General features: G+C 42.2%; 1 protein-coding gene across 1 annotated transcript in view; it reads left to right on the top strand.

The window, feature by feature from the left end:
• pwwp2a (PWWP domain containing 2A) overlaps positions 1–8,577 on the top strand; it is a gene marked incomplete at its 5' end in the record, with an annotated part of 37,144 nt that extends 28,567 nt beyond the window's left edge. The window contains one exon of the mRNA XM_084320678.1: positions 7–8,577. Within this exon, the coding sequence (XP_084176804.1) occupies positions 7–2,407 (2,401 nt within the window). The 3' untranslated portion in view covers positions 2,408–8,577. The remainder of the gene's footprint in view (positions 1–6) is intronic.
• Between the last annotated feature and the right edge of the window lie 19,411 nt (positions 8,578–27,988).

The following is a 27,988-nucleotide window of genomic DNA, read 5'->3' as shown; positions in this document are numbered from 1 at the left end:
TCTCAGGTTTGGTCCCTACGGTATCCCCATCACGGTGTTGCCCCACAGGGACTACAAGGACCGGCCCCAGCAATCTATGCAGCTCCAAACAACAACGTCACAACTGCCGTTCCGGGGACTAGAGGAGACCGGCGGAGCCATGAAGGACGGACCTGACGGAGACGAGGGGGAGGCGGTGCAGTCCTCGCTCCTTCCTCCTCCTCCGGACCTCTGTGTCTCCAAGCCGCCTCCGTTGTTCCAGGAGGGCGCACCCTACCCTCCTCCGCTCTTCATCAGGGATTCTTACAACCAGTCGTTACCTCAGCCGCCGCCACGTAAGATCAAGCGTCCCAAGCGGCGCTACCGCTACGAGGAGCCCACCTCCATCATGAACGCCATCAGGCTGCGTCCGCGGCAGGTGCTGTGCGATAAGTGTAAAGGTGTGGTGTCCGGCGGCGGACACCACCGGGAGACACGCAGAGCCGCTGCTTCCTCGTCCTCATTGGATCCCCAGAGCGAAGACACCAGGCGCAGGAGGCAGGCGGATAGCGGCGGGGTGGCCGGCAAGCGGCTACGGAGCGATGGTCCGAGAGGAGCGGACGCCCAAACATCAAAGCGGTCGTCGTCGTCAGGGGGGGGGCTTCGAGTCTCATCTTCATCCTCCTCCTCATCTTCTTCCTCCAGCCGAGTGCTGAGGGGTGTGCCCTCGTCTTCATCGTCATCGCACTCTGCCAACAGCGGCGGCGGCTCTCGCGTCCGTCTAAAGCTGAACTCTAAACAGAAGGTCCTGTGTGGTAAGAGCTCTGGCGGCGTGGAGCGCACTAAGGCCCGGCGGCAGGTCCTGAAGCAGCTGGCCCGGTCCTCCTCTCAGGCCGCCACCACCCGGTCACAGCAGACCGCTCAGCAGCAGACGCCTTCGCACAGGAGACAGCAGAGAAAAGACACCGCCTCTTCATCCTCTGCTGCCCTGAACCCCCACGGAGCCAGGACCGCTGCCCCGAACACCGATGGACCCAGGACCGCTACTCCGAACACAGATGGACCCAGGACCGTAACCGTGAATCCCCACGGAGCCAGGACCGTGACCCGTTCAGCCGCTCTGCAGGCGGCGAACGGACAGAGCCAGAAGATCCACTTCACGCGGCGCCTGCGGCACCTCGGCGGCCTGGCGTTGGGCTCGTCTGGACCTCACCAGCACCACGCCACCACGCAGCCGCCCCGGATGCGCCTCAAGCCCCAAAGGTATCGTACCGAGGATGGTCAGTCCCCCACCACATCCTCCTCCTCCCAGGCCCCCCAACTCCCCCCCACCACACCTCCTAAACCCCAAGTCGGCCAAGAGAGAGTGCTGAGCGGCAGGTCCACCCCCGTCCCGCCCCCTGCCCCGGCTGCCTCAGGCCCTGCCCCCTCAGGTCAAACCCCATCTCCCGCTCCACCCATAATACCGGACGTGCCTGCATGCCCCGCCTCCCCAGCCCCCTCTACCTCCTCCTCCTCCACATGCACAGGTGAGAGGCAGGAGCGTCCCAGGGCCGGGGAGGAGGTGGAGGAGGAAGGGGAGGAGGGAAAGGCGGGAGGAGGAGAAGGAGGAGCATGTGTTGGAGAGGAGGGATGTGGGGAGGAGGCGGCTGCCCCAGCCAGTAACCAGGATCCACCTTCTCCTCCTTCCTCCTTTTCCTCCCAGCCCGCCGTGTCTTTCTCCTGTTTGCTGGATGTTGAGGAGCTAAAGTCCAGCAGCTCGACTGAGACCCTCGACCTTCCTCCTCCGGGGGGGGACCTGCTCTCCTCCTCTTCCTCCTCCTCCTACTCCTCTTCTTCTACCCCCCCTCCTATTGTTTCCTGTATGGCCCCTCCCAGCTCCTCGTCCGCCGCCACATCCTCCTCCATCGATGGCCTTCCTCCGCACGCTGCCGCGCCTCCTCCCGGCGATGAGGACGAGGAGCGAGCCATAGACGACAGAGAGCGGGAGGAAGAGGAGGCCGGAGGTGAGGACGAGGAGCGGGCCAGAGACAACGGAGAGCGGGAGGAAGAGGAGGCCGGCGGGTCATCTCGCGCCAAGCCGTCTGTGTTCTCGAAGTCGGTGTCTAAGTGGGTGGGAGTCGACGGCCGTGCCGTCTGCGTGGGTGACATTGTCTGGGCCAAGATCTACGGCTTTCCCTGGTGGCCGGCGCGCGTGGTGGCCATCACGGTCAACCGCCGCGAGGACACGGGCCTCACCGTCCGCCAAGAGGCGCGCGTCTCCTGGTTCGGCTCCCCGACCACCTCCTACCTGCCCCTGGCGCAGCTCTCGCCGTTCCTGGAGAGCTTCCGGTCACGCTTCGACAAGAAGAGGAAGGGCCTCTACCGCCGGGCCATCGCCGAGGCGGCACGCGCGGCCAAGCAGCTGACGCCCGAGGTCCGTGCCCTGCTCACCCAGTTTGAGACATGAGCGAGGGAGGGAGGAGGAGGTGGGGGGAGGCAACATAAGTGGCATTTAGTGTTTGCGGTGCGAGTGTGTGTGTGTGTTGGAGGGGTTCGTAAGAGCAGGTAGGCGGTTAAAAGACCACACAACCCACCCCTCTTTCTCTTAGCCAATCCCGTCACCCCCCCCCACCTATCCCCCTGTTCACCTCCTCCCTGTTTAGAGAGAGACAGAATTTGAGGAAAGAAGCCAGACCTTCCCCTCCCCAGGACTCCTGTCTCCCTTTCTCAGACATGAAATAGTGAACTTCTGCCAGACGTGGTGATTCGGGGCTTTGGGGAGGATGATTAAAATAAAGCTACGATGCAGGATGATAATAAAAACAAACGTCTGCTGGGTTTTGTTTTATTTTTTTATTTTGTTTTGTTTTGTCGTTTCTGTTGTGGAGATTCACAGCTGCTTCTGGATCACGACGGTAGCAGCAGTGACGGAAGCTTTTTTTGTTTTGGGGGGGGGGGTTGTCTCTCCCCCTCCCCCCTCTCTCTCCCACCACACAGATTCTTTTTGGGCCGGTTTGTTCCGGGGGAGGGGGGGGGTCTGTTTGCAGTGGGTCTTGCCTTGACATTTTTCAGTTTGTTTGAGGAAATGCAAAATCTGTCCATGGTTTGATATTTAAAACGGTTCAGAGGCAACAATCGCCTCTAAAAACACTCATATTTGAAAAATCATTAAAAAGGGATGTTTTACTTAAGTAGGAGTCTTGACACAATTTTGTAGCTTGTAAAGTCAGCGTGTCTGCCATGTCTGTGTGTAGTCCTGAACTCCTGGGAAATGGAGTGGAAAATATGGGATTTTGTGAACAGAGGATCACATGACACCACATTAACTGTTAAAATACATCAGTTAATATCAACTTTGTGACATTTGAAACCTTAGTTCAGTAGCAACAATATATATGAAGAGTGACTTTTTTTTTGTATTTTATTTATTGAATGTCAACATCTATACATTCAAGTAAAGCAAAAGAAAGACAAAGCATTTTGCAACATTGTATAGATACATTAAGAGTAACTAAGAAGGTTGACATTTGTTGATGTATTTGAACTGTTTAATATTTTCCATAGGGCTTTAGTACTATACCATAAATATACCATAGACGGCAGAATGACTGGTTTAAGAGCCTGGTCGTCTATAGGGGTCACGTCACCCAGGGTTCAGGGTCATTTCCCCATCTAAGCTGCTGTTTTTAAAAGGTGTAAAACATGTTAAACAAATGTGCCTGATCCCTGAGTGAGCCGACACTTGCTCAAAATAATGCCTAAATGAATCGCTGTGCTTGGAAATAGAACAATCAGTTTGAAAATGTGCCTAAATGGCGCCTGGTCTGCGGTCAGTCGAGATGTTTGAACGGGTGACTTGCTCTCTGTGTTCTATGTTGCCGCAGCCTTCTAGGTCAGGCTGCGTGTTGTCAACAACACACCTTAAACCTGCCATCTGCAGTTGTCGTAATGAGCAGAAAAAACTGGTCAGCTCTCTGTTAGCATTTCTCATTGAAACCCAATGGTTACCCTACTAGTCACAAGTTAGCTTACTCATTCATTCATTGATTCAACCTTCGTTTAAATTCTCAGGAATACAGTTGAGGGTGGCCCTCATTTTCAATGATGCCGAGATTACATTAGGCTGCAATAAATTAATGAATTAAATAAATACAGAACACAGATACAATCACTTAACACATTTTACAAATTGAGACGGAGGTTTGTGGTCAGTGTTTTTCAAATGATCCATACATTTGCAGAGAATTGATGTTTAGTGTGCGTTGGAAGATCATTCCTAGAAGCTGGGGCATTACAAAAGAAAAAAAAGGCTGACTTTCCAAGTTCAGACCTTAAGCATAAGCCAGTCATTTGAGCCAGTTAGACAGCAGGGTCCAATCCAGCATCGTAGGGATATAAGGTGGCAATTTCCCATCTATGCCCTTAAATATAAACCAATACCAATGTTTATTTTTGCCTCTCTGGCAGAGTAGACCAACCCACTTTATCATACAGGATGCAGTGGCAAGTGCCATATCTATCACCAGTAATAAACCTTGAGGGCAGAATTATAGACCATGTCTAGGGATTTAAGAGTGGAAGGAGCAGCATTTCTATGAATTACATCACCATAATCCAACACTGATAGGAAAACTGCTTCAACAATCTTTTTCCTACATAGAGCTCATTAAAACCCAAATACCCACCCTAACACTAGCCACAGGTTAGCTCATTAAAACCCAATAACTACCCTAACACTAGCCACAGGTTAGCTAATTAAAACCCAATACCCACCCCACCCTAACACTAGCCACATTTTAGCTCATTAAAACACAATACTAGGGCTGTATCGAAGCTTCGATCATAATGTTGACATTCAAATTTGAAATCAACATTCGAAATAAAAAAAAAATATTTTTTTTATATTTTTTTTTTTATATGTATTCAATCTGTTTAAACCAATGGGGTTTTTCTTCACAGTTGCAGATAAAGTTTAGGCTACACTAATATTATACTATAATACGTCACCATCACTTTCATACCAACCGTGCCCTTATTGGATTATTTATATATATCTTTTTTTTTAATGATCTTTTTTCCCCTTCTTTTCCGTTTTTCTCCCCTCTCAATGTTAGTCGTTATGCCAATTCCCAATCCCCTTCCTGGTCGTTGCGCATTCTACCCCCTACCGTCGGTCTGGGAGGGCGGAGACTATCACATCCTTCCTCCTACACATGTGTACCCAGCCCACCACTTCTTTTCACTTCCCTCGCTGTGCAGGTGCCCCGACCGAACTGTAGGAGTTCCTGTTTACAACGACCTGGACCCACCCACCGGCTTCCCTCCCGCTGACTCTGCCAATTGAGCCAGTATGACGGCCGGCCAAGCCGGAGGCAACGCTGACAGCCGGATTCGATACCAGTGTCTCTCGCGTTGGTGAAGAGCGGTTAGTCCGCTGCGCCACCCAGCTGCCTCTGGATTATTTATATTTGACAAAACTGATGAGTTATATTCATTAAAGAAAGTTGATTTAATAAAAAAATAATACTAATTTGATCAGATTAATCACTTTATTCAAATTGAGGTTTAGTTTAAAAAAAAAATTATCAAACTTTTTTTTACAGACATTCTAAGCTTCGTTCGAATACTTCTATAGAAGTTTCGAATGTTAAAAAATGACTTTCGGTACAGCCCTACACAATACACACCCTAACACTAGCCACAGGTTAGCTCATTAAAACCCAATACCCACCCTACCCTAACACTAGCCACAGGTTAGCTCATTAAAACACAATACACACCCTAACACTAGCCACAGGTTGGCTCATTAAAACACAATACACAACCTAACACTTGCCACAGGTTAGCTCATTAAAACACAATACACACCCTAACACTAGCCACAGGTTAGCTTATTAAAACCCCTAACACTAGCCACAGGTTAGCCCATAACATTGTAGCTAGAGGTTATGGGCTTCCAATAAGAAATGTTAACAAAGTTAGCTAAAACACAAGAACAAATAATAAAAAATTTCCTATAAGTGTCTCCCAGACCGAGGTGAAAAAGGATGTTGAAGTTTACAACCTCCTCCTCTGCAAAACCTTGAATCACATCACCTGAACAGCTCTCTGTCACACATGCAGAAACACTTCACACACTTGACTAGGATCCACAGATTAGACATTGTATAGGATTTAGATATGAGCAGATTCCAAATGCGTAGCAGAGATAGAAATGTTGAAAAATATAACTGATGGGTCAAACCATGTGCAACTACAGGTGATAATGGTGTGTGATTCAGTTGTGTGCACATGTCCTTTGGCTATAGTATGCAGAAGGTATGGTGCTGGGACGTCAGGCTAAGACCGTATTGTATCGGACACCTAGAGCCAAGTGGAACATCAAAGCAGCTAGACTCATAGACTCATGTTAGATCTCATGGGTGAAGATTGCGTTGCGACTCCAAACGAATGGTCTTAAGTTTGTACAGTAAAAGGAACTCTGTATGGGTTGACTAGCGGAATCTGTAGCAGTGGGGGAAATTATTTCCTCTAATCGCTGAAAAGCTGACGGTTAGGGGTGGATCAGTGGTTCGCCGTATTATAGCCGATTGTTAGTTCCTTTTTTGTAATTCTTTCAAACCTGCCGTTTTTTATTCTAACACGTTTCTCTGTGTTCCTTCTGAATAGAGGGAGTTCAGAGAAAGCTTCTTGACCATCATTTGGAGGGTCTGAAAAATTTCATCTTCAAAATCTTTTAAAAATGACCGCTCTGCTCTCTAGATGCTGATTCGCCTTAACCCTTTCACTGCCACACTACCAAACGGTTAACCCTTTCACAGCGACAATACAGAAGGTCAACCCATTCACTGCCACATGTCAAAGGGTTAACCCTTTCACTACCACACTACAGAAGGTTAACCCTTTACTATTGATAGTAAAGGGTTAACCTTCTGCAGCGTGGTAGTGAAAGGGTTAACTACCTGTGAACCTCAATCTTTTACATGTCCAATGCCCCCCTTTTTTTTCACAGAGGTTGATTGACAAAGTCACACAATGAAACTATCTATATATTTTCTGTCTTGTTTCGAGGGGGGAGAGGTGTTGTAAGGGGGAACGGTAACCACACAATTATTTACTGTACTTTTCTAATGAATGGGCCTCCAGATCAGAATGGAAGGCCAACTCGACATCCATTGTCTTTAAAAAGGGTGTTTCTTATACTATGGTGTCAGTGGTCTTCTGGTTCACTAGCGGGGTCTGTATGTGACGAGTACCAGCATGTGTTTTAATGAGCACGGTTCAAGAGGGTGGAGAAGATTGACCTTATAAGTCAAGAGGCGGGTGGACTTAGACTATAGTAGAAGTTGGTAGATTCCATAATTTTTTTTAACTTATTTCGAAAGCTGATCATATTAATAAATAATGCTCTGTCAAAGATTATTCTTGAACATGTATGATTTGATCGGGTGACATGGCTCTTCTAACAATTGATTTTGACATTTTGTTTACAATATGCTTTTTACTGTGGTAAAATAAGTTCCCCTTTTCATATGGGGTGTCTTATATTTATCGCAGGACCAAGAGTTCACCAACAACCTCTCTCCCTCCTGGTCTAGTGACGACAACCTCTTGGCTCTTACCCTCCTGGTCTCGTGACTCAACAGATCCAACACCGGTTTCAGAGTCTCTGAACCCATAGCGTGAAAAAAACGCAGCTTTTGATTTATGTTTTTTTTGACAGACCGGTAGAAAACACTGACTTCAGGACATTTGGGCAATGATTCACATTAGCTCAGACACTAATAGCAAAGTCATTGCTTGTCTTAATGTATTATGCTTGTGAAATATCAGGATGGGTTCAGTGGTATAGCATATGATGTACGTTAGGGCTGGGCGATTAATCAAATTCCAATTATGTATTTCCCACGATCATGAAAACAAGACAATCGAGATAAAAGGATTATTGTGCTGTGTCGTGTTGCTCTCATTTTGTCTTGTGTTGTAAATTTAGCGCGCCATTCCTTCACAGCGGTGTGCCTCTCCCCCCTCAGCTTGTGTTGAGAGAGAGGAGGGAGCCACGACATGTTTCTCCAGTTATTTTGGTAATTGTAGAAGATTACAAGTAACTGTAAGGCAGCCATAGAAAGGTAAAATAAATTCAGTCGTCATCATATGATGTCCTCAAATCAATGAGTAATCGTGTTTAATAATTGCGACTTCAATATCAATAAAAGATTATCGTGATTATGATTTTTGCTTTGCTGATCGAGTAGCCCTAATATACGTGTGTTGAGTCGTACGCCCACCTGGCCTAATTTACTTCACAAGCAGAATGCATTTACATATGTGAGTAATCTGCAGTTAATGTGAATCGTTACTGAACATTGTTTTTGATACTGATGATGGCTGTTTGTTTATTTGGTTTCCCTCCTGATGTGGTCTTTCTGTTTGTGTTGGGACTGTTTTTACCATTCTGTTTGCAGATAAGAGATGGGGGGATGACTGAAGACGACAAAACAAATCAAACCGAAAAAGACAAAACAAATCTAAAAAAAAAATTAAATGAGTTGATGAATTACCTGTGTAAAAAAATGTAATGTTTTTCTGATGTTTTGAAAAAAAAAAAAAGTATAAATAAAGTTGTCAAACTTCTCAAAAACTCGACCTAGTCATCTTTTTTTGACATCGTTTTTTCCCATCGACATCCAAAGTGTTTGTGGTGAGAGATTCCAAACGTAGAAGTTCATTTATATCCCCTGAGTTTGTAGGTATAGGAAGGCATTTTTCAACCTCTGGAAACTTAAATGGTGTGAGCGTGCCGCCTTACCACAAACGCTGGTATTGTTTTCAAAAGATACCACTGTTTTTGACCCTTTCACTACAGTTAACTGTCTGTAGTGTGATAGTAAAGGGTTAACCTGTAGTGTGGTAGTGAAAGGGCTAATGACGTTGGTAAAACGTGTTACTGGGTGGAATAACTGAAGGAATAGTAATCTGTTGGACCAGTTTTCTTGCCTGCAAACAGTTAATGGTAAAAATGTGTCATCCAGAAGCATCTTTATTAAAGGGGCATTTCACCGAAAAACTGCTGATTTATTTTGCACATAATCTTGCACACGTCCAAAAAACTGGTATCCTGGTGGCGTGAATACTTTCGACAACAAATGTTTGTTTCTGCATTCTAGTTTTGCGCTCTGATTGGCCAGGTCATGTGACATGTGCGCCAATCGTGGGACGGCAAGTTCGGCGCCTATTTCCGGGTCTAACAGCCTGCAAACTACCTAACGCCTAGTTTATCACTGGTTAAGCTTAGGCGACTCTTTCGCAGTTGGTTAAGGTTAGAGTTTGGAATCAGGGCAGGCGTTCTATCGTCATGCTCTAAGACAAACTCTAACCTTAACCAACTTCGAAAGAGCGCCTAAGCTTAACCAGTGTAGAAACTTGCGGTCCCATGATTGGCGCACATGTCACATGACCTGGCCAATCAGAGACGCGGAAACAAACATTTGTTGTCTAAAGTATTCAGGCATCCTGGTCAGGAGAGTACAGACTAACTAAGTTACGTACAAACATCAAACCAACAGAAAACCAGAGAAAAAAGGGAAGAAACAGGAAGTGGGATATTAAGTACGTACAACTTCAACAAAAAAAGAATTCCAGGCAGAACAACAATAAACAAAGTCAGGGATTGATTGATTGAAAACTTTATTAACAGATTGCAGAATGGGTACAGTACAGCTCAATACATACAATTGTTAAGGGGATGCAGACCAGAGAAAGACTTTCGTCTTGTTTACATCAGGGTCCCCCATTTTCAATTCATCAGGACATATATGACATACAGATAGACAGTAAATGCTACATCTATACATTTATGACATACCAGATTTGCAAATACAGTACTGTTTGTGATACAAAAAGAGTCCAGAAAAGAGTATATACATTTGACGTAAAAACTGTACATTGGGGGGGGGGGGGGGGGGGCTGTACATTGGAGGTGGGTGGGTGGGGTGGGGGAACACTACAACTGTACAAGCAAAACTGTACATTGGAATATTGACAACCATACTTGGTAATTTACTGTACATTGGAGGGGGTTGGGTTAGGACATTTACAGGGGCCAGTTTCGAATTGCAGTCTCCCGTAGGTGTTCTTTGAGAGTGGTTTTGAAAGTGGGTAGTGATTCACATTCCTTTACAGATTTGGGTAGGGCGTTCCACATTGATGTGGCATAATTGCGAAACGTGTTTAGTCCCTTGTTTGAGCCTGTTGACAGAGTCTGCTATGGGGCGACAATAATATGTTCATGAGGCATGGTTTCTATCTTTAGCCATTAAACGGCATGGTTTATTTCACATTGGTCCACAGCAGTACATGAGACATCCTTCTCTTATGAGAGCGAAGGTGGAAGAGACAGAGGGGGAGTCGACATTTCCATATATACCCTCTACCTGGCGGCAGCATTAACAGCTCTGCCTATAGCGCCCTCCAGTGGAAACAGTTATACATAGTTATACAGTTACTCAGTTACTTGCAATCATATATAACCTCTAACTTTAACGCTCCCACTTATGGTTGTCTAGTACACTGTACAACTTCTTCAAAAACTATTTTTTACAAAGAAAATAATACAGTTCAGAGCATCAAAAAGAATATGGCAGTCAATACTACATAACAGTCAATATTTACACACCAAACATGACCTCTGCAAATCTTCTCAATTTCAGTTTGGAAGCAGGTTTCGTCATAGCGTCTGCTACCATGTCGTCTGTTGGACAATAAATCAGTGTCATTCTTTCTTCTCTGATGACAGATCTGATGAAATGATATTTTATATCGACATGTTTACATCTCTCGGCACACAGGGTTTCTAGCAATCGCAATGGTTCCCTGGTTGTCCTCATAAACAACAGTCTTCTTATATACATAGGTATCCATCCCTTCGAGCAGTTCTAGATAAATACATTCCTGTATTGTCATAGCTAGAGCCATATATTCGGCTTCACAAGTTGATAGTGCCACTGTGGGCTGCTTCTTTGTTTTCCACGAAACCAGTGAGCTGTTTGTGTTCAAACTCACACAATACCCTGTGGTACTTCTTCTGTCTGTGGTGTCTGCTGCCCAGTCTGCATCACTGTAGGCTTTAAGCCCTCGCTGCTCTTTCTGAAACAAAGCTGCTTATCTGCTGTACCTTTGAGATAACGAAAAACATGTTTAGCTGTAATCCAGTGCTCCGTGGGGTCAGCAAAATGCTGTGACAATTTACTCACTACAAAACATAGGTCAGGGCGAGTACATGTTGTCAAATAAATGAGGCTACCTACAGCTTCTCTGTACATTTTTATATCTGTCAATCTCTGAGCATCCTCGTGGTAGTCTAGTTTTTGATCACATGGTGTTTCCCTTGTTCTACATTCGCATGTCAAAACGTTTCAGGATCTTTTCCACATATCTCTTCTGGGATATTTTTACACAATTGGCAGACTGTTCAAAGTCCATGCCTAGAAAATGTTTTAATTAAAGCATTTTGAATCTGGTAAATCATCCACTTCTGTATTTAAACATAGAATCCATTTCTGTATTTAAACATGGAATCCACTCCGGTATTTAAACCTGGAATCTACTCAAATCAAATCAAATTTATTCGTAAGGCCCGACAACACACGTTAATGTCCCCATGGGCCGGACACGTCTTCTTTAAACAAGTCAAGAAGAAACATAACAATAAGTCAAGAATAAAACAAGAACACCATAAGGTCCAACAAATTTAAAATAAATGCAAATAAATGAATGAATGCAAGCACTCCCAGACATACCCCACGCGAAGGTAAGGAAAAACTCACTAAAACCTAACAATAGGGAAAAATGCACCACAGGCAGTGTGGAGGAGAGAAACCTAGAAGGGCCATTCAAGGGGGGATCTGTATTTAAACATGGAGTATCCTCCTTCTGCATTTAAGCATGTAGCCACCCTCCTTCCGTATTTAAACATGGAGTACCCTCCTTCAGTATTTAAACATTTAGCTACGAACCTGGCTTTGTACTTGTCGTGGCCTTCAATACCCTCCTTGATTGAGTACACCCATTTTCCTCCCACTGTCTGTTTGCCCTCTGGTAACTTGGTTAGAGTAAAGGTGTGGTTGTCCTCTAGGGACCTCATCTCCTCATCCATTGATCTCTCCCATTTACTTGATTCAGGGGACACTATGGCCTCTTTAAAGGTCTGAGGTACTCCACTGACTACTCTGTAGCAGTAATCAATGCTGGTAAGTGTACTGTCATCCTCGTCACTTTCTCTCCGGGCATAGTCTGTCAGATACTTTGGGGGTTTGTGTTCCCTTGAGGGATACCTCCCACTGCTTGGGGCACGTGACGTCACCCTCGGGTGCCCCTCGTCATCGTCCTCTGGGGGTTGCTGACTGTCTGTCTGCATGACCGTGCTAAGTACACTAGGCTGAGGTGTCTCTGTTTCTTCACACCTTACTCTGGAGTCCAGCTCTGGCTCCTCTGTCTGTGTCTTGTTCTCACATGTTGTCTTTGTGACAAATTTGACTAGCCTGTGTTTCTGCACTCTCCCTTTACCGGGATAATAAACTAGGAAAGCGGGGCTTCCTTTGTCGTGCCCTACAAAAAGTCCTTTTTCACATCTGGACTCAAGCTTTCCTCTGTCCTGCAGGTAAGCATAACACACTGATCCAAATTGGTGCATTCTAGCTAGATTACACTTCTTTCCTGTCAGTGCTGTATACGGGGTGGTGCCTGTGTGCTTATTAAAGCACCTGTTTCTGGTGTAAGCGGCTTCTTGCAATGCGTAATGCCATAGACTCTTAGGTAAGTTACTATCTACTAGCTTACACCTAGCCATTTCGAAAAGAGTGCGCCATTCCCTCTCTTCCACTCCGTTCTGGTGTGGGGAGTATGGACATGACGTCTCGTGTCTTATCTTGTTCCTTCTCAACAGTGATTGGAACTCTCTATTTGTGAACTCAGTTCCGTTGTCGGACCTCAAGCATCTTATGTTACCATAAGGGGCTACGTCTGCCAGGAATTTCTCCGTGGCCTGGAGTGTGTCACTCTGAAGCCTCCTATAGACTTGTTGCTTACTGGACCGGCTAGATCTGTGTTAACTAGCGCAAGTGGTACCTTTACTTTTTCTGTGGGATTTCTGTTTCTCGATTGAGTGAACATCCCCTTTATGCACACTACACATTCTTTGTCAGGTCTACGCTTTTCACCTTCGATGTGCATGCCTTCTGTCACTGCTTGCAGTTTCAGTAAATCCTCGTAATTACAATGACCCATAATCTCATGCCATGTCTGAATATCGTGACTGACAGTCACATTACACATATCATTATTATTACACCTGTCGTTGTCATTACACTCTGTTTGTAGATAATACATTCTCTTGTACACCTTTATGTTAAATCGTGTACCGTCAGGCTCTACAAGGACATTTTTACCTTCATTGAAGAACACTTTGGCACCGTTCGCAGTAGCAGCTATTACAGAGAATAGTTCTTGTGGGAACGAGGGTACGTAGAGAGCGTTCTTTAACGTCACTGTACACCGGCGCCCCTCACTGTCTATGAGGCATACCTGTGCGTCTCCTCTCTCCGTCTGCCAGCTCCATGCTGTGTCTCTCCGGGTCGAAAGTGTTGTCAAAGTTCTTGAACCGACTCCTGTCGTTGATGACGTGGGACGACGCACCTGTGTCCACGATCAGTCCCTTCCTTTGGGCCTGCTGCACGTGCGTTGGCCTGGTGACGTACGCTGTCTGCCCCCCGAAGATGAAGTCTTCTTGCCCCGCTACTCTCTGGGTGTCGTCTCGATTCGTCTCACGTCCACCGTTGCCGCCATCTTGTTTGCTGCCGCCATCTTGTCCATGCGCATACCGCGCGCTCTGGTTGCGTTTCTTCATGCACACTTTGTCTGTGTGCCCCGTGGATTTGCAGAAGCTACACCAAACAGTCTTTGTGCAGTTACCTTTCCGATGGCCTTTTTCTCCGCATCGCCAACACGCCAGCTCCGTCGTGGGCCTGCTCTGCGTCGCTCGGGCCTTCAGCACCCTCTCTCCCGCCTCCGTGGCGGCTGGGTGGATATCTTCTGAGGTCTAAAAATTGTGCAACTTGGCCTTGAACTTTCCCAGCGTCATGTCCGCTGAACCGTGTGTTACCAGGAGTGTGAACGGTTTGTACAGCTCCGGTAGTCCTCTCATCACCATCGCCATCATTAGTCCATCGCTTGGTGCTTCTCCTGCACTCTTCAGCGCCGTAATGATCTGCTCAGCTCTGATGACGTATTCGGTCACAGTCTCGGTGTGCCCCTTCTTCAGTGCTGTTAGTGTTATGTAGAGGGACACGACTCGGGGTCTTCCTTGTCCGATATAATGTTCTCTCAACACTTCCAGGCTTTCTCGGCCTTTGTCCTTAGTGTCGCGGAATATCAGCCGCAAGCTTGTGTCGTCGAGCAGTAGTGCTAACTCACAGTATGCATCTGCATTATGCTTGTCGTCCAGGGCTTGCGCTTCCGCCGTTAGTGGTCCCGTGGGGGCCGTCAAGATCGTCGTCTTCAGTCCCACACCGTGCATGCAGCATAACATGCGCTCTTCCCAGAGCTCATAGTCCTCGGCTCTTCCGTTGAACGAGGGCCATTTGCTCTTTCCTTTTGTCGCCATCCTCTTGTTGATGGTAGACATAGCTTTAGCTCTTGTTGGCCTAGCGTCTAGCCACGCGGTGCTCCCGGTGCTAACCTAGCCTATACTTTAGCTAAACTTGCTACCCTTTATTATTTCGCCCCTGCGTGATCTGGGCCCATAACCTGTTGACAGAGTCTGCTATGGGGCGACAATAATATGTTCATGAGGCATGGTTTCTATCTTTAGCCATTAAACGGCATGGTTTATTTCACATTGGTCCACAGCAGTACATGAGACATCCTTCTCTTATGAGAGCGAAGGTGGAAGAGACAGAGGGGGAGTCGACATCTCCTTATATACCCTCTACCTGGCGGCAGCATTAACAGCTCCGCCTATAGCGCCCTCCAGTGGAAACAGTTATACATAGTTATACAACGGCATGCAAATTTCTGATTGGCTGAAACAGTCCATTTACACGTATGTATTGTGATCAGTCCACACTTGCTGGCCCAGGACCCGCCCACAACCGAATCACATCACATCAATCCGCCGGATCACAAGAAGGTGGACAATAATCTTTACAAATGGATATGTTGATAGCGACTAAACGACTAAATATCAAGCGATTCTGTCACAGCGAATGTCTTAGTCGTTTAAACAATGTTGGATGATGTAATTGATGGGTCTTGAATAATTGTGTAACAAAAGAAAAATCGCGATTTGATTGATTGATTAATTTACATTTATTTTTTCAATTTCTGTTTCCTCCTCTCTGAGACTCTGACTGTCAGCGCTAGCTCTAGTCTCCACCCACCGCCACACCCCCCCCCCCCCCCCCCCACACACACACACACACACACACACACACACACACACACACACACACACACACACACACACTCCTGTCTGCAACGCGGGTCAGACTGAGAGAGAGCTGGGTGCTGCGCTGTTCTAAGTGAGCATGGCCTATTGAGTTGATTGATTGATTGCTAATTTTATTACTGTACGCTTGGTTTCCAACTGGTTAAGTTTAGGCCCTCTACAGTAGGTTTAAAAAAAGAAATAAAAAAATAGGGCGAAGAAAACGTTTTTTTCCTATAGGGCAAAGAAAACTTTTTAATTTGTTTTACCTACTTTCTATAGAAGCATCTAAGAATGAAGTTCTATGGAAAGTAGGTCTGCATTCCCTTAACAATTGTGTGTATTGAGCCGTACTGTATTGTACCCATTCTGCATCTGGTAATAAAATGTTCAATCAATCATTCCAATAATACACAGTTGGATGTGTTAGTTGGTTGGATGCACTTCAAGCTGCTTCCACATGAGGCAACTTCTCTCAATCATTCCAATAATACACAGTTGGATGTGTTAGTTGGTTGGATGCACTTCCGATCTGCTTCCACATGGAGGCAAATTGTCTTTTTTGTAGTTGTGGGAACTACTTTTTCTGGCGGATGGTTTTTTCAATAAATCTTCGATTAATGTGTGTTTATTGTATAGAAATAAGGTTGGATGAATGTGGCAGTTGTATAAAAGCTTTACACCACTTGCAGTCGTGATTTGTGAACAAGAAACCATGCCTAGGGGGGTCTAACGACCACCCCTAGGCATGGTTTATTGTTCACAAACCACTCCTGCGCGTGATGTAATGCTTAATTAGACAGTTACTCAGTTACTTGCAATCATATATAACCTCTAACTTTAACAGAGCCAAATCTGGGTTTAACATGATTTGTGGAGCTCCCTCTGGTGTTGTGATCGTGGTATTCACTGACCTTTGGGAAGTATTTTGACATGTACATGGGTACCTTGGTCGTGTAGTGTATCTTGTAGACCAAGCCCATTGCAAGTTGCTGTACTCTGCCGTCTACTCTAAGCCATCCTAGGTTGTCAAAGTGGGCAGGGGTGAGGTGGGTTCTAGGAGTAAGGTCAAGCAGTAGTCTGACCAGTTTGTTTTGAGATGTTTGTAATTTTGTTTTTAGCGCCTTTGAGGTGCTTTGGTACCATGAGGTGCAAGCATAGTCGTAGTACCCTTGAATGAGTGCTCCTGCCAGAGTCTTCAGGGTATTCTTGTTTACCAGAGAGGAGATCCGGTACAAGAATCGAGTTCGTTGGATGACTTTTTTTATTACATTGGATGCCATTTTGTCACAGGAAAGATTAGTCAAGTCAAGTCAAGAGTTTTATTTGTCACGGCATACAAGTATACAATGAAATGCGGGTGGTCTTGCCCGCAACGATGTGCAATAACATATAAAAGAATCCAATAGACAACATTGTGCAATAAACAAGTAACATTTGTGCAATAAACAAGTAACATAGTAGGGCATATCGGTATATGTACATGAGTTATTTACAGAGCATGGAGGACATGCTAGGTCCTTTGGTAGTGCAATACACTGTTAGCTACGGATGAGGCTTTCTGTACATGCTAATTTAAACAATCTCTGGTTATACTATACTATTTTTAAAGTGACCTTTCCTTAGTGGCCATGTCATAAATTATCAAAATGAAACATGTCTGCTCCCAAGGAATGTACACGTGCAGGGGAATCCTGTTGTAAGTGGTTATAGGGAAAACAGTTAATCTGCATTTATATCTGGCCAAGAACCCTTGATAAATAGGTACAAGGAACTAGATCATGCTAAAAATACAATAGAGTACTCCCAGAAAACATAGGTATAAGATAGCCAATAAGCCATATTCTGCTGTCATTCAATAGATTCTTAGGAAAATATCAAGTGATAAAGCTAAATGACAAAGTAACTAAACGTAGCATTGATTAGAGAATACATTATCTGTCTGTCTCTCTGGCAAAAGGAGAAGGTCACCAGAGTCACTTACTATCTTTAAAACAGAGAGACCGGGGGGCATGAGGTCTGTTTTAGCAGTTAACGACCTTAGGCGGTGTTATCACAGGAAGCCAACTAGGAGTGATAAGCCAGTTGCATGCTATAAAGATAAGGTTGGGAGTTGGCCCTGTAGGAGACACCGTTTGGTGTAGCAAGCTTCAAAGACAGTGTCATGTTACTTTTACGGGTACAAAATGCCGTAGGAGGAGCGCTGTCTGAAGAGACATGAGCTGAAGAACAGAATTTGGATTAAATTAGGTTTAAATACAATAAATAGTTGTAATAGATACAAAATATTATCAGAAATAATAAGACTAGATAATCTTAAGACTAGAAGGATACGGATTGATCTTTTAGAAGTTAAGTTAGACATCAAATATATTATAGACTAAAATTAGAAGTTGGTTACAATGCTTGAGTGTTTGAAAAGGTTAAAACTAAGTCAAAGAATACTTTAGAATAGACAGAAAACAATAAGCATGGTTAAAGATCAATAATTAGGTTTTAAAGATATATTTAGAAGGCCCAAGAACTCAAGAAAAGACTGATAGAAACTGTCTAGTCAAAATAAAGAATAATCTCTAAGTTTAAGGACAATAAATTAGGAAGCAACTTATGGGTTATTTCTGTTCAGGAGAGACGGCCCGTTAAAACTGGAATCTTCCATATAAGGAAAAGAAATGAATCAATTACTAACGTCCTCGTATGAAACCCTCCAACTAGACTCTGTCTGGAGGAGGGATATACCAGACCTGGAAAGTGACTTTGATTGGCAAGAAGCATGGGCAAATGTCCGTCTTACATCAAGGAACCTGGACCATCAACAAATCAATCTTAACTATATTCACAGGACATACTTGACTCCTGTAAGACTGAACAGAATGGGCCTTAAACAAGACTCAAAATGCTCCCAGTGTACAAATGGAGACGAAGGGACATTTATGCACATGTATTGGGACTGCCCACCAGTTAAGGCATTCTGGAAAGATGTGACCCATCAATTATCAAAACTCGTATCTTGGAATATACCAGTACACCCCTCTGTATTACTATTGAATGATGTTTTTGAGTTTGCAGTAAATCCACAGCTAAAGAGATTGGTTTTATCGGGTATCACAGTAGCTAAAAAACTGATCGCATCACGCTGGTTTCAACCGGAAAAAATGTGCAGGAAGGTTTGGTCTCTTACATATCTCGATGTGATTTATCAAGAAATATCTACAGCAAGAATTCTGGGTCTCAACGAATCCAAAATGTCAATGTGGTTAGAAGTGGTGGAGAGAATAAAAGCTAGCTTATAATGGTAGTGTCTGGTTAGAGTGAGGGATAATGGAGGTACTATCCAAGGAGGGGTCCGGGAGGGGGGGGGTTCGAGCTGGAGCATATGTGTGTAGGGTTTTAGAAAATAGGTATTAGGGGTATATCCTGTATAAGGCATTTGTATAATTGGTAATTTCGTTGGATATACACTATATACGTTAAAATATTATTATAGACTTTTTTTTGTTTTCTGTTTCTGTACTTGCATGTCATTTTAGCCACCTTGTCTGTTAGTTTCATTATGCATTATGTGTTGAGTACTGACTTTTAATAATTTTTGTTTTGCAATAATAAAAAAAAAAAAAAAGGAAAAGAAATGGTAAAATAGTCCGTACATAGAAATTACAAGCCCCCTTTAAGATTCAAAATGGCCAATTAGAAAGAAGTGACGCCCCTAGCGATCGTCACTAGGGCGAAGCGGCAAGGGGGCGGGCTGTTGTCTTTAAATACAGGAACTGTCGGAGAGAGGAAAAAGCAGAAGGAAATACAAGCGCACCCGCGCTACCCCAGACGATCGCTGAGAGCAGTGTTGCCAGGGACAACCAAAACAACAAAGAGCCAGGCCGACCCGAATCAACAAAGAGGAGAAGACGGCTTTTCTGATCTCGCAGCAGCATAGAAGAGGAGAACAATATCTTTGTGAACCTTTAGGGAATCCAGCTGTATCTTGTCAATAGGGGAGCAGCTGGAAACCACTTTTAGAATAAGATCTGAGGCTTTTATTGATGAATAAAAACAGATCGTCTGGTTGGAACCGAGCGCTCTCGTCCGTGCCTAATTCCTGCAAACGAACCAATTGAATGAATGAACAGAGTCAACAACGCAGAGAGAAGGGAAATTCCACTATACAAGTTCAGAACGATCGATCAGAGATACGTTACATTATAGAAATATACGTTAAATGCAGTGTTGGGACTAACGCGTTACAAAGTAACGCGTTACAGAAACGAAGTTACTTTTTGCCGCAACTAGTACTCTAACGCATTACTTTTGAAATTCAGTAACGCTACTTACGTTACTGAATGGTTCGTCACTGCGTTATTTGCGTTATATACGGCGTAGATTGATAGCGAGCGGTAGTGATTATTATTATTATCCTCATCCCCACCCGCGTAGAATGATACGAGGCGAGTCTGGCCACTGGCCAATCAGAAGTGCGCAAGAAATGCGGCTACGGAAAGAAATAGACCCTCTCTATTGTAAACAAAACAAACGCTCGCTATGAATCGACATAAAAAGAACGCAGTAACAAACTAACAAACCATTTAGCAACTACTTGGAGAGATAATTAATATACAACATGGAAACGAGATAAAGAACATGTTTGAGGCGCTGCTGGAGTCAACTGGACTAACGTAACGTTACTACATCTCAACCACCGCAGACTTTGGTGAGTCAGTGCAATGTGTTCACTGAAACTCAAGTTGATCAACGGATTTTGACTTTACGAAATCTGCCAGGGAATCTCATAATACTAATCAAACAATATAAATATAGTCCTTTCATGCACAATTGATATCCTAACTATTCTAACGTTGCAATGCTTTGATTGATATCTTAAACAACGTTGCAACTTGCAAGATGGTGAATGAATGAATGAATGAAAACTTTATTTAACAGATTGCAGAATGGTACAATACAGTACGGCTCAATACATACAATTGTTAAGGGGATGCAGACCTGAGAAAGACGTTTGTCTTGTTTCCATCAGGGTCCCCCATTTTCAATTCATATAGACATTTATGACATACACAACATACATGACATTTATGGCATAGGGACATAGGTATTTAGTACTGATACATTTGTGACATAAACGGTATTCAAATATACAGTACTGTTCAGTGTTACCCCTAGCTTTGGGTAGGGCGTTCCACATTGTTGTGGCATAATTGCGAAACGTTAGTCCCTTGTTTGAGCCGAATCTGGGTTTTACATGATTTGTGGAGCTCCCTCTGGTGTTGTGATCGTGGTATTCACTGACCTTTGGAAAGTATTTTGACATGTACATGGGTACCCCGGTCGTATAGTGTATCTTGTAGACCAGGCCCATTGCAAGTTGCTGTACTCTGTCGTCTACTCTAAGCCATCCTAGGTTGTCAAAGTGGGCAGGGGTGAGGTGGGTTCTGGGGTTCAGGTCAAGTAGTAGTCTGACCAGTTTGTTTTGTGATGTTTGTAATTTTGCTTTGGTACCATGAGGTGCAAGCATAGTCGTAGTACCCTTGAATTATAATGGTTATAATGAAACGCTCCGGCGACATCAAGGCTGTTCCTTCAACCGGCGCACTTCTTATTATATGACTCGGGACAACATTTGTTTGTGTCAGATTTGTGTTTGTATCTAGACCACATTGCTTAGCAGAGTTCGGTGATGTGAATGGAAACTGTCAAGTTGATCAACCGATTTTGAGTACTATAGGGCATGGGACTCGGGAGCAATCTTTTTTTTTTTATCTTTTTTTTTAAATAACTAAATAGTTACTTTTCACAGTAACTCATTACTTTTGGGTGTAAGTAACTAGTACAGTAACGAAGTTACTTTGAAATGAAGTAACTAGTAAAGTAACTGAGTTACTATTTTTCAGTAACTAGCACAACACTGAATGTCACCGTGACACCGGGCTGTATATTCGTACGAAACCGATTGAAGACGCACTACTACTTGGAGGACTGAGGATCGCTCTCTCTCATCGAAGCCTGCGACGGTTTCTTCAACATCAGCCGAGATACAACAACGAATTTGAAGGTGAGTAAACGGGAAGATGGGGCGTCTAAGATTGGTTTGGGACGAGCAGTCTCCGTATGGGGTTTGCTGTAAATATTACCGTGCTTCCGGAGATGTATTGGTGTCGGCAGACACCAGAAACCAATATTCACAACCTTGGTTCTGGTCTCGACCGCACGGATAATGTCTAAGAAGCACAGATTTGGGTTAGGGAATTAAGGTGCGTTCGATTAGAAAATACCCAGGATTAGTGTAACGGGTAGAAATGAATTTACATCGCTATCAGCCCTGCGTTGAACAGGACTAGTAGCGATGTGGATAGGGTAAAGGCCATCCAGACTGCTGCCGATAGGTAGAAAAAGAGGATGGTACGGGACTGACTGGGATGTTTTTGTTTGGTAAGAGGGTGCTGGTGGGGGCTCTGTCCACTTATCGGAAGTGTACCGCTCGCTCTGGGGTTCGCCCCATTGGGTGGGAAGAGTGCCATACAAGTATGATGAATTGCAAACCCTCTATTAAACAATGGTATGGTAGTCAGTAAGAAAGGTAAAGTAAGGCTATACTGGGTCAGATTGTGCGGCCGCCAGGTTAAAGGGAAAGCGTGGGAATCCGACTCGTGAGGATGGACTGTTTTAAATCGATGCTCGTGACATTTTTTGCGACATGTTGCAAAAACTTCAGGATGTGCGAGACATCGAAACAATTCGACTCTGATTTGCGTATTTTGATCAAATCGGAGGAAAAAGTACTCGTAGATTGGAGAATGGCGTGGGGTTATCGGGGTTTGTAAAGATATTGGGAGCACAAGGTAGTTACAAACTCTGATTAAATCCGAGAGGCTCCTGCGTTTAAAGTCTTTGTGCAGGGACTTTGCAGAACTGGAGTGTTCCGTCTGCAAGTTGGGTCAGAGAGAGAATTAGGATACGGTATGTGTCAACTTATGCAAAACACGCCCCTTTTAGTTTGATTGATTGTAGCCATGCCCCTTTTTGGAATTTGGAGCGTTCTGATTGGCCGAGAGGTTTAAGGGGGCGGGACTTAGGGTAGGTTATTTTGAGATGATTTATGACCCCCTAGGGCTTCTCTGATTGGTCTAGGATGTAAGGAGGCGGGACATCCGGTTTTGAGGGAGGGTCATCCGGTTTTCGGAAGGGGAGGAGTTTTTTTTTTATTTTATTTTTTTTTCAAAAAGAGTGTATTCCATGGTTTTACAGAATATGTATTTCTGTATTTCCAAACGTTTTCAGAATATATCATCACAATTAAGTTTTACAAGGTTGAATACATTATGTGTATTCCAAAGTCTTAAGAATATATATTCAGAATAAAAATACAATGTGTGTTTTCTTCAGAAAGTGCATTTATTTCAAATGCTCAAATGTGTGTGTGTTTTCTTAATATCAAATGCTAAATGTAAAATACATTTAGTGTGTTTTCTTCAGAAAGTGCATTTATTTCAAATGGTGAGTGTATCTTAAGAAAGTGCATTTTCTTCCAAATGATGTTTGTATCTTAAGAAATACCCTCTCTCTGTCTGTTTGCTGTTGGTGTGTGTCTCCACTCTGTAGGCTGTGTGTTCTCTCAAATGTCTCTCAGTAGATTGAAATGAAAAGCTGCAGCTTCTCTGAAAATTCTGATAGTGACAAACCCCGTAGATGTCATACGAGGCTGGTGAAAGACTAGGACCAATGAGATGACTCAAAACCATCTGTCAAAAGCAGATTTATGACTCTGCAACTTCCCGTTTCTGTAGAAAAACGGCCCCCAAGGTGTCTGTGTGTGTTTTCTTAATGCCAGATGCCAAATGTCACAATCTTTAGATAAGTGTATTCCAAATTACAAATGTAATGTGTCTAATGTGTTTAAGCAAAAGTCTAAATAAATGTAAAATAAATTGTTTGTATTCCAAATTACAAATGTATGTATGTATATTAGTTTCATGGATAAAGACATAATCTTCACTTGTGTTTAAGCAAAAAGAAAATTACAAATGTAATTTGTAAAATTAAAAGTGCACCATTACATTAGCATGCAAGGGTCTAGGGTTTGAATATTTCGTTAATACAGGTGTTTTATATTATGCACATTAATTATTTTAGAGTTATTATTAAAAGAGTTGGGCTAAAAATATAAAGTACAGAAAAGATCTATGTGTGTCTGTGAGGTGTGTGTCTCTGATCGGGGGTGTGAACAGGGCTCTCTCTTAGGTGCTAAAGCACAGCATGGGAGGCGTGAAGATTAGGGGACAACTCAATACACATTTACAGTCATCATTCAAATGGTTTATATCTTTGTAACATGTACAAGTAATGTATACTCATAGCATATTTTTTAAGATTAAGATCACACATATTTTAAAAGATTCCCCATAAACAGGCATATGTCCTAATAAACTAACCTACACTTTGATGAATATTGTTACACCGCTGACAGAGATGTATTATAATTATAATTTGGATAAAAACGTCAACTAATTGACTAAATGTAAAAGTAATACCAACTAATTGACAGTTTGGGTGGTGATTCTTATTTTCTTATTTCGTAAAACTAAAATTAAAAGGCTACAGATCATAAGACTTATGTCTTGTTTACATCAGAGTCCCCCTTTTTTCAATACATCCAGACATTTAGGACATAGCAGATTTACAAATACAACACTGTTTGTGAAAACAGTCCAGAAAATATATGTCCAAGCTGTTTTAACTGTTTAAATAGGGTATTTCAACCATCTCTTTAATTAAGACTTATTTTGGATATAGATCACTTCAAGGCCTGAATGTCCATACACTGTAGCAATGGTAAGCATGCATTTTCAGGTCAACTTCCCTTACCAACATGCACATCTAACCCCTCTTTTAATGTCACAGTAACCTGAAATAGCACAGAGTGTGGGGAAAAGGCCTTATTCAAAATAAAAAACTTTTAAACTGTACCCATTCTGCAATCTGTTAATAAACTTTTCAATCAATCAATCAATATATGATTAGGTATAAAAGTTAAAGACATGATAGATTAGAGTTGGGGCGAAAATATAAAGTGTTGTAAATATCTGTCTTTTTGAGGATCTGGGTGTGAAAGGATCTGGGTGCTGCAAGGAGGTGTGAAAGATTAGGGACCAAACAACCTCTGTATATTTGCTTGTAATACTCTGCATTTACTCTAAACAAAACTAATAAAGTCTGTATTACAGCTAACTCTTTAAGTTTCAATAGTTTGGATTTAATACATAATTCATTGGTATGTTCTCTTGAATCTACATTGTGAACTATTCTTACTGCTCTCTTCTGTAATATAAATAAGGGCTTTATGTTGCTTTCATACGTGTTACCCCACACTTCCACACAGTAACTCAAATATGGTAGGATGAGTGAACAATATAATATTCGCATAGAATTATAATCAAACACATTCTTTGCCTTGTTCAAAACAAAACACTCTTGGCTACCTTATTTTTTTTATGTACATTATATGTGGCTTCCATGTCATTTTCTCATCCAACATAATCCTTGGATTCCTTTGTCAATACATAATGCCACATTGTCCTTCTCTCGATTAGTAAATATCATACATTTCGTTTTTCCAAATTTAGGGATAGCTTATTGTTATTAAACCATATCTTAAGTTTACACATTTCATTTGTAATTTGGAATACAGAAATTTGTATAGACAGCAAATAAAACAAATTGCAATATGTTTGACACTTCACATATATCATTAATATATAAAAGAAAAAAGTGTGGGCCCCCAGGACCGAACCTTGAGGGACAACACATTCAATATAGTTGGCTCCACCTCAAATGTAATGTTCAGAAAATGTGTATTTTTAGGTCTTTGCTGTTGCTGTCATTTTGACCATCTAGCTAAAAGAGGGATCAATGATCGCAAATGAATACATGTTAAAAAGGTCTACCAATTGTCAGGCAAGAATGCACTTCTAATATGTTACACACTAGTAATACAGCCATAATATTTCCAAATAGTATTGTTCTAAACAGTGTATTACAAATACAGTGTATTTGTAGCTAATGTAGACAATAGGCAATTATATAATTGTCACCTGAAAACATATTGTTGTCTATTTTCAAGATAGCCACTTAACCAGTTCATCGTCACCCCTCTCACACAGCATGTTTGTAATTTAGAAATTAAAATGTGATGATCAATCGTATCAAATGCTTTTTTTAAGTGTATTTCCTATTCCTATTGTGTAATTCCTTTCATCTACGGTTGTGGTTATTTCTTCATATATATTCATTAAGGCTAAGGCTGTTGATCGATTTGCCCTGAATCCATACTGACTCTCACTCAGAATCTAAGAATCTAAGAATCATGAATCAAGAATCTTTAAAAATTGTGAAAGCAAAGACACAGGCCTATAGTTGGTAAAACTGTGTTTGTCCCCAGATTTAAATAGAGGAATAATAATTATTTGAAAAAATTAATAGCATTTTCCCACAGGGATAAGGTTTATCTTATCTAAGTGTGCTAGTGTTTAATAGTGTATAGGGACATAGTGTGTAATAGTGTAATATTGTCATAGGGTAGTCATATAATAGTATGTAATAGTGTTATATAGTGTAATATTGTGCAAATGTGTAATCATGCAATAGTGTAATAGTGTGTAATACTGCAATAGTTTAATACATTATTTTGTTTCCTCAAACAGACATGTTCATGTAACATGCATCAATCCAGTTTACAGTCACCTTTTCAGTCACCTTTCAGCCAACTGTGTTGAAGATTTGTAGCATGGTCCTAGGATAAACATAAATTATAGACATCTAAAATCATGAAACAGGTCGATTTTTAGTAGATTTAATCAATAGTCAGAAGGATAATGCTATTTTAGTCAAGGGGTGAGATATAGCACCCCCATGACACATCCCTATTTTGTAAGACAAACAGTTTGATGTTGTAATTTCAGTGATTAGGCTCGCTTGCCTGTATACATTTTTTATCAATCTGCTTTTGGTGTATTTTTTAGGTGTTTGGTTATGTTTTTATCTGTCATTTTGATCAGGTCTAGCTAAAAGAGGGGATTTATGATCTCAAATGACTAAGGTTTACCAATTGTCATGCATGAATTTCAACTCTAACGTGTTACATAAGTAAAACAGACTATTTGCAAACAACATTGTTCTAAAACAGTGTATCTACTACAGTGTGTATTTATATTTTAGCTAAATGTAAAAAAAACATGAGAACACAATCCTAGTGAATTCTGAATTTGATGTTTATTGGTTGAATGTCAAGGATAAACATAAATTATAAAACATCTAAAACCATGAAACTGACTGATGCACTTAAAACAGACATGTCAACATCGTTTTTTTACCTGTTTGCATAATGATAAGGTATAAAAACAAAATGCTTCAATACAAATGTATTTTTTAGAAGTTTAGTAATATCAAGCCCCAAATGTATTTTCTTTAACCTGCTCTAAGGTACATTATACAACTCATTTATGAATTACTTTGCAGCGTCTAGTTTTTTTTAGCCCCCCAGAGTTTTATGCTCTCAATATTATGGATATGCATTAAATCCTACACACGATAGGAAATATTCAATCAACTCAAAGATGATGGTTCTAAGGTAAATAAAATGTAATTCAGTCAACATAGTTAGTGTATAGTATGGCTAACATGTATGAAAGTTGTTGATACAATATTATAATTCATAATTCAATTCAAAATAATTACCGGTGAGGTTGTTTGATTTTTGTCCCGATGATTGAAGGAAATTCATTTTAAGAACTATTTAGCATGAAACATCTTAAAGATGTATTTTATTCATTATAACCATGAAAATAATGCAATGTTAGGTTTTACCGTGATTTTAGTGTTCACAGATAGGAATGTATCATTCACATTCAATTATCCAAATGTACTCTGAGTAAAATTTACTCTGTCAAATTTACTCTGTGAAATGTACTCTGCGAAATGTACTCTGCGAAAGTTCCCTGCAATATGCAGGGTTTTACATAGACTACTAGCAAAAACAATTCATATTGTTTCAGTGATGGCCTGGTTGATAGCTACATTATCGACATGTCTTATTTTTTATTCTTATTTCATGGTATAGTGAATCCAGGGGTATAGTGGAGCGATTATATTTTGTTTTTATAATATTTTATAATATCAAAACATGTCTTATGTTCTTATATATCTACAAGTCTTAGAATGCTGTAAAAAGAGTCCTACTAATATATTTCACTTAAAAAACTTGTACAGAAAGATAAATTTCCGACCCCCGGAGCCCTGTCAGAGTGTATACAGGTTCTGTACAGTATACCATATGCAAATCCCATATGGTCTAGCGGTAATGATGCCCTGCTTTCATCAGGGAGACGCGGGTTCGACTCCTGCTATGGGAATAACACTTTTTTCTATACATAACAAATGTGTTGGTATGTTTTATTGTAACTGTTTGACTGTTTGACTGTTTTTAGTGCAACACTACTGTCACCGGCATTTAAGAAGGGTCTAGGGTTATCTCCTCAACACTAGGTTGGAGATGCATTTAAGTCCTAT

Source organism: Notolepis coatsorum (genome assembly GCF_963971535.1).
Source record: "Notolepis coatsorum genome assembly, chromosome: 8".
Taxonomy (NCBI): Eukaryota; Metazoa; Chordata; class Actinopteri; order Aulopiformes; family Paralepididae; genus Notolepis; species Notolepis coatsorum.
This window is presented reverse-complemented; position numbering and strand designations above follow the sequence as displayed.